The 7,741-nt window shown below is 50.4% G+C and overlaps 1 protein-coding gene across 1 annotated transcript in view; it reads right to left on the bottom strand.

Moving 5' to 3' along the window:
• Nucleotides 1-7,741, bottom strand: part of UBN1 (ubinuclein 1) — a 25,821-nt gene that overhangs the window by 16,495 nt on the left and 1,585 nt on the right. The window contains exons 2-7 of the mRNA XM_008639133.2: nucleotides 7,021-7,107; nucleotides 6,060-6,155; nucleotides 5,391-5,525; nucleotides 4,848-4,951; nucleotides 3,266-3,704; nucleotides 79-149 (exon numbers count right to left, since the gene is read on the bottom strand). Coding sequence (XP_008637355.1) covers nucleotides 79-149; nucleotides 3,266-3,704; nucleotides 4,848-4,951; nucleotides 5,391-5,525; nucleotides 6,060-6,155; nucleotides 7,021-7,107 — 932 coding nt within the window. The remainder of the gene's footprint in view (nucleotides 1-78; nucleotides 150-3,265; nucleotides 3,705-4,847; nucleotides 4,952-5,390; nucleotides 5,526-6,059; nucleotides 6,156-7,020; nucleotides 7,108-7,741) is intronic.

Raw genomic sequence — 7,741 nt, 5'->3', positions numbered from 1 at the left:
TGAACCTGCTCCTGAATTTACCAAAAATGCTCTGCCTAATGCTCTCCTTTCCCACACCTCTCTGCTGGCAGCACTTACTCCAGTATGATGTTGTTGATGTCCTGAGTGAAGAACCTCTGCTTGCCTTCTCCCTCGGCAGCTCTGGCAGCCTGCAAGTCAGGAAATAACACAGATCATCAGCAGCAGTTCACAGCTGGCACAAGCAACCACGTGTCTTCTAAACCAGCACAGAATTACTGCAAAAAAAGGCACAGTTTTATTACATAAACTCTGTCACAGCAGAGGTGAGATCGTGCCCTGTCCTCTCACACCTCCCCAGTTCAAGTCCAGCCCTGCCTGACCTGGTAACACCATGTCCTGCACACCCTGTGACCTTCCCAGTCTGGATTCTCCCCTCCAGATGCACTGGAGTGACCACTCTGGAGTGAAGATTCCTCTCTTTAATGGGACAAAGGAGATGGCTTGGTGGCTTCTTTGGCAAACTTGCCATGGGAAGAACAACAGCTTCAGGGCATGGTTTTAACTTCACAATACATTGAGGAATATGAGCACAGAGCTTGTCCCTGGACCAGGAAAGCTCATCCTAATCCCAACTAAGAAAGGTTGAGGAGACTTATCACCAAGTTTTCGAGATCAATCTGGAAACTAAGCCAAGAAACCAACAGAGAAGAGTCACAGCCACAGGGGATGCGTTATTCCCAGTCAACACCATGGAAACAACAACAAAAAAGTCCTGTTCAGGAAGCTTCCTGAGCTATGACTGCAGCTCACAAAGTGCTGCCCAAAAACATCACACCCATGAAAAATATGTCCAACAAGAGAATAATTCCGAGAGATGAATGAGATAGTAGCAAACTGCCAAGAGCTTTCAGTTTTTTCTGAGTGGGGATATAAACAAAACTGGGATTTGGCACAAGGCACCACAGTGAGTTAGTGATTCCTTGCACAGGAAGGGAGACCAGGAGAGGATTTTGAAATCCCATGATTTACCACTCCAAAGTTGAGGCAGGCAAGCAATTAATTTATGCTCAGAAGGTGAACATTCCTCCCTGCCAGCAGCAGGTCACAGGCAGGTGGTGATACCAAAGGAGAAGGCTCAATGCTAAGAAGAATCCTCAATGGGAAAATTATTTAGGAAGGAGAGGGTTAAAGTCAAAGCAGTTCAAGTAGAAGAGGAAATGCCTGGAGGCTCCATTTAACTCAGGAGATGCTCCCACCTCTGGGATGAAGAGACTTGGCTCTCAGGCAGAGGTACAGCACCTCTTCATTCCCACCTGAGTGCATGTCCCAAAATCCTAACTGACCCAGAGGCTTCAGTTTGTTTCTTTCCTTAACATCCACAATCCAGCAACAAGAGACACAGCAGCAGGAAGATCTAAGCAGCAAAATCAGTGGGGACTCTGCTATTTAACTGCTTCACAACACCATAACAATTAACCTGATATCGTGGAACTTCCAAAATATTCTCCTTTAACTCAGAGAGAGTCAAAACCAACTATTTTGGTGCTTTCTGAAGCAGAAACATCCACCAAGAGCCCATTATTTTTATCAGCTGTGGCAATACTTTCTTCAATTCCTCCTCCCCTCCCATCTGCTCACCCCCACTGCACAACTCAGCAGAACAGCTCTCTAAGAGCAGCTTATCTTTAGTAACAGGAGTTACTCAGCATCTCTTACTTAACTAAGAGGTGCTCTCAACTGAAGTGCCCCAGGAGGCAGAACCACCACAGAGCTCCAAGGCCATGTTTATGACTTAAAATCAATGTTTAAAACCACACCAGCAGCAGGAACAAAACCTCCCAGCACTTGTTGACAGGCTAATGGTGACAGCCCTCACACCACAAGGCTGAAAGCACACTTTGACACGCCAGGAAGGCATCCCTGACCAGCACCCGATGTTTTCCTTCTCCCAAAACAGACTGGAGCTTCCCACACACACCACATTTTGGAGAAGATGGGTGAGTCCCACAGCAGGAGTCCAGCTGCAGGAGGAGCTACTGGTGAAAACACACAGGACCATCCTTCTAGACATTAATCTATTCCACTCCCTAAATGGTATCCCAACAACGAGATGTTAAAAATGGGGAAAGGACTCCAACTGGTGCAGCTTCAGAGTGGTACCCAAGCTTCAGTGAAGGATCTGCCTGTGTATGACATGGAAATGGTTCTAGCAAATCCTCAAGCCCCATCTACAGGGCTTTCCAGGCCTTCTCACACCATGGAACTGTGGCAATGCTTTCCAGCTGCAGCCTCTGATTTTACACACAGAACACTGTGCACCCCTTCCCTGTCCTGAGCAGCACAGCATTTTAAAAGTATTATGGTGGGATTTGTCCTTGTCGTGGTTTAACCCCAGCCTGCAACTCAGCCCCACACAATTGCTTGCTCCCTCATCCAGGTGGGATGGGGCAGGAAATCACAAGGGTGAAAGGGAGAAAACTCCTGGGCTGAGATAAACGCAGTGTAACAGGGAAAGCAAAAGCCATACAAGAAAAGCAAAACAAGGAATTCATTCCCCACTTCCCATGGACAGGCAGGGGTTCAGCCATCCCCAGAACAGCAAGGCTCCATCACACGTAACAGTTCCTTGGGAAGACAAATGCCATCACTCCAAACATCCCCCTCTTCCTTCCTCTTCCCCCAGCTTTATATACTGAGCATCACCCCCCATGGTCTGGGATATCCCTGTTGGGATCAGCTGTGCTGGCTGTGTCCCCTCCCAGCTCCTCATGCTCCCCAGCCCCTTGCTGGCAGCGTGGGGTGAGGAGCAGCAAAGGCCTTGGCACTGGGTGAGCACTCTCTGCTCAGCAATAACAAAAACATCCCTGGGTTATGAGCTCCCTTTACAGCACAATCCCAAAACAGCCTGGTACCAGCCACTGTGGGGAAAATTAACTCCATCCCAGCCCAAATCAGCCTCAGTAATTCACATTTCAGTTCATTCATGTCAAGCTGACATTAGAAATTACTTCTTGCATCAGCTCCATACTTTGCCAAGAGGGGTAAAGGAGGAATCCTGATCAGGTGTGATCTTGAGTGTTACATTCAGTGGGTAGCAAGGTCCTGGACTTGGACACCACTTGACATCTGGGCCTTCAAGGAAATGACTCAGAGGAAACCAGGTGACACCAAGGTGTGATCCCAGTGGCACTGAGGAACTCCCCCACTGGAACGTGCTCTGTGCCTGGGTGCTGCCACACACACCCAGCAGAGCTGTGCCCCCTCCAGTGACCACCAGCCCCACTGCCCCCAGCAGCTGCTGTACCTGAGCCAGTTCCTTGATCCGTTTCTCCAGGGGGGCTGGCAGCCCTTCTGGGAGGGAAGGTGGCTGCTTGAACTCCTGCTCCAAGCCCGTGCCACCAGGGTCGCTGCCATCCTCGGCCTCAGGGAAGGGGCTGCCCTCCGGGGACTCGCTGAGGAGCCGCTCCAGGTCCAGGTCACTCAGGGAGTCCATGGCTGTGGCTGCCTGGAGCAGGTCACTGTCACTGGCGTGGCCGAAAAGCGAGAGCAGAGGGTCGGCCATGGCCTCTGCCTCCCTTGGGGCTGCAGGGTCTGCTGGGGAAGGAGTCACCACTTTCTGCTCTTCATCTTTTTTCTTCTGAGCATCCTTCTCCTTCTGAAACTTCTTCAGCATCTCCTTGACACTGAGAGCTCCAGAGTATTTCTTCTTCTTTTTCTCCTTACTTGCATTTAATGCTGTGAAGCTGCAAACAAAGCATGGAGGGGGAAAGGGAACTGAATACAAGATCAAGGAGCAAAGAGGGTCCCTTCCCCCCAGTTCACTTCAGGCACAATTCCCTGGAAAGTCTTAGCCCCTTAACCAAGTACACCAGAAAAAGTATTTTACAGCTTCTGAAAGTCTTAAGGTTCTGCCTGTTCCTCTCAGCTCAGAGAAGGCTGTCCTGACTCACTGCAGAGAGGTGCCGGGGCTTAAACCACCTCCACAGAGCTCTGCTTTCATTTAGCTTCATGATATTATTGTTATTCCAGCAAGGAAGGATGGGAAATGCACAATTAGTACAGAGGAACTGAGGCAGGACAGAGTTAGTGTGAAGCTTTCTGTTGTGTTGAAACCAGGAGAGCAAATTCTTTTCCTTGCTCGCTTGGAAGGGATCACACACTGATGATACCACGTCAGACACATGGTTTGCTGCTGCCCAAAAGCAGATCCACACAGGAAAAAATAAATTACAAAGAATAGTTAAAGGAAGAAGGAAAAAACTTAGGAGGCAAATATAGGAAAAGAGTGAAAAGCAACAGATATAGATACTGAAAGAGACAGGCCATGCAGACCAAAGCAAGGACAGAGCTACAGCACAAGATGACTCAGAACAAAAAGAAAAACCATTCCATTTTACAGCCCAAAAGCTACAAAAGAGCTGAGCACTCATCCAAGAAATTGGGCAGGAGTACAAAGGATTGCCCAGAGAGAGCAGTAACACAGCCTGCCTTGTCACCTCTCCCTCCCTGCCAGCCCGACACTCGTACAGCCCCGAGTCCAAGCCCTTCCCACCTGCCTTTCCTCCCACAGCTTTGTCTCAACAGTTGTTACCTTTCTCTCTACTCCCCATATCTGTTCCTACTCAGTGCCTAAACAGAGCTCCAAAAACACCACTCCTGCAGCCAGCTGTGCCCCCGCTTTGCTCAGACACTGCTGCTGAGGAGCTGTGCTCCTTCCCTGATCATCCCCTGCCTTTCTGTCCCACTTTGGAAGCAACGGGGCTTTTCCTGCTGGTGTTTGCAATGTGCATTGGAGCCGCCCCACACTGCAACAGGTTCCTACTGCAGCCACCTGGAACCCTGAAACAAGGTGCTGAGCAGCAAGAATTCCCTCCTCCCCTCCTTACCCAGCTTTTGGAAACTTGGACTTCTTCGATTTCTTTTCCTTGTCGTAAGAATCATCCTTCTTCTTCTTCTTTATTTTTTCACCCCCATCTTTCAACTTCCGCTTCTGCAGAGGGTTAAAAACGAGTCACAATCAGAGAGTTTCCCACAACACCACCAGCACTCCCAGAGCCACTTTGGGACCTCTCCCAACACTGTGAAAACGCAGGACTCATTAACCCAGCCCCACTACATCCTTCACCACGGTTCTGGCATGTGTTGCCTTCAGCATTTGACAGCACCCCCATAATGCTGTGACTTCCAGGGTGACAGGGAGCTGCTGTCACCTCTGCTCCAGGAACCAGGTAACCCTGCCAGAGTCTGATCCATGCCAGACAGGCTTCATTTCACTAAGAAATTTCAGGACACAATGGGATTTCAAGTGCTCATCCCTGTTCTGCCCACACCAAGTCACGAATCTCTCCCACTCTGGATGCCAACACACTTTCATGCGGCAAGCTCTGAGCTGTAACAGACAGGATAATTGAGAAAGCTGCCTTGCTGACCTTGGGACACTTCTTCTTCTTCTCTTTGACATAATCATCCTCAGACTCAGAGGCCTGCCGGAACTGCAGCGTTCCCGAGTTGATGTAAAACCCTCCGTACTTTGTAGTGAGAGAAGCAGGAACCAGCTCATCGTACTGGAAGCAACAGAGAAGAGTTTATTGGCACTGGGAGCTTGCTTACTCCATCCCATAGCTCAGCTGCTTGGAAAATGCAGTGGGGTTCACAGAATCACAAAATATGCTGAGTTGGAAGGGATCCATCAGGATTGAGTCCAGCTCCTGGCCCTGCACAGACACCCCAACAATCCCAACCTGCGCCTGTTGTCCAAATGCTCCTGGAGCTCACACAGGCTTGGTGTTGTGACTACTTCCCTGAGAAAGCTGTTCCAGTGCCTTACAACCCTCTGGGGGAAGAACCTTTTCCTGATATCCCACCTAAACCTCCCTGACTCAGCACCAGCCATTGCCTCGAGTCCTGTCACTGGTCATGAGAATGAGGAGAGTGTGCTCCCCCAAGAACAGCCTGGAATGCCTACCAGCATCTCCTGCCATGCAGCTGCTGCAGGAGCTCTCATTCCCTGGCCCTGGTACCCTCCTGGCTCACTCCCAGTCTAGGTTCAGCCCCCCAGGCAGCCACCTTTAGCCACTCTCAGACCCCCCAGCACTCACAGCTTCCGAGTTGTCGATGAAGGAGTCGGACTCGTCATAGCCATACCCCATATCAATCAGATCCTGAATCCGGTCCTTCCTGCGCCTCTTGCCACCCTGAACAAGGAAACATGGACACTGTGATCACTTTTCTCTTCCAGCACCACAGAGATACCCTGATACAGGACAGCAACACTGGCTCCAGGACAGAAGAACTACAGCAGAACCAAACCAGGGTTGGCTCCCATCACACTGTACTCCCAGGCTGTGGTAAATCCAGTTTTAAGCCTTGTCATACAGAAACAAAACACTGCAGCCAAATGAAAAACTGCCAGCCAGACCCCACACTGAGCTGGGTCTGCACCCCTTCAACATCTCTTCCACAGGGCTTGCTCCTCCCTAAGTGCTCCGGTGGGTACAGACTCAGCACTACAGACATTGAACACACAGAGACTGTGTCAGGGTGACCCACGGGATCAGAAAACAACACACAGCTTGCTACCCCAAAGTGCCAGAGATAAAACACAGTGTGGTTTTACTGCCAACTACAGAAATAATGCAAAAGGAAGAACAGAAAGGAACAGGTAAGGCAGATCCATGCAGCAGTGTCCTGAGGGGAGGGGACTCATCACAGCCCCATGCTCAGAGACTTGGCAGATTCCATCCTGCCGCAGCAACAAGGCCTGGAAATTAATTTTTGCTGAAGGAAATTCAATTTTATCAATCACAGTAAGTGATTTGCCGCTCACTTTAGTTCATGTCATTCACTTTAATCAGACTCGTCTGATTTAAGAATGAATTTGAACTATTTTTGCAGCCCCGAGACAGAAAAAGAACATTAAAAACCAGCATGTGGCAGCCAGGATAAAGGACTGGGGGAGAACAGGAACCCAAGAGCCAGAGAGCATTAAAAGCCCTGCCTGAGAGCTGAACAGCACTGCCCAGCCCAAGGAATAACATCACTTAAAGAAGAAACACTTACATATTTTTCTTCAAACTTCCTAGCAAGAGCCTCCACTTTATGCCTTTCCTTTTCCTCATCATTGAAGGGATCAGCCACGTCTTTCTTCTGTAGAAACAGAAGGGGTGAAACCATGACAGTCAATCCTGTCACACTGCCACCAAAACCCCCTGAATGAAACTCATCCTGACTGGCAGGAGATCAGATAACTCAGCCTTTGGGACAGTGCTGATCAATATCTTCATCAGTGACATGGACAGTGGGATCAGGGCACTCTCAGACTCATGTCTGGGGATGACACCCAGCTGTGTGGTGTGGTTAACACATCTGAGGGATGGGAGCAAATCCAGAGGGACCTGGACAGGCTGGAGAGGTGGGACCATGGGAACCTCATGAGGTTCAACAAAGCCAAGTGCTGGTGCTGCACCTGGGCCAGGGAACCCACGGGATCAATCCAGGCCGAGGGATGAAGGGATTGAGAGCAGCCCTGGGAGGATTCAGGGGTGTTGGTGGGTGACAGCTGGACTTGTCCCAGCTGTGAGCACCCAGAAACCCCCTCTGTGCTGGGCTGAGCCCCAGAGTGGGCAGCAGGGGAGGGGGGGATTCTGTCCCTCTGCCCCCTCAGGTGAGACCCCACCTGCAGAGCTGCCCCAGCCCTGGGGCCAACAGCACAAGGACCTGGAGCTGCTGGAGAGAGCCCAGAGGAGGCCCCGGAGCTGCCCCCGGGCTGGCGGCCCCCCGC

The sequence above is a fragment of the Corvus brachyrhynchos genome, unplaced genomic scaffold, assembly GCF_000691975.1.
Source record: "Corvus brachyrhynchos isolate BGI_N302 unplaced genomic scaffold, ASM69197v1 scaffold58, whole genome shotgun sequence".
Taxonomy (NCBI): Eukaryota; Metazoa; Chordata; class Aves; order Passeriformes; family Corvidae; genus Corvus; species Corvus brachyrhynchos.
The sequence above is the reverse complement of the archived record's forward strand: the minus strand, read 5'-3'. Positions and strand labels throughout refer to the sequence as shown.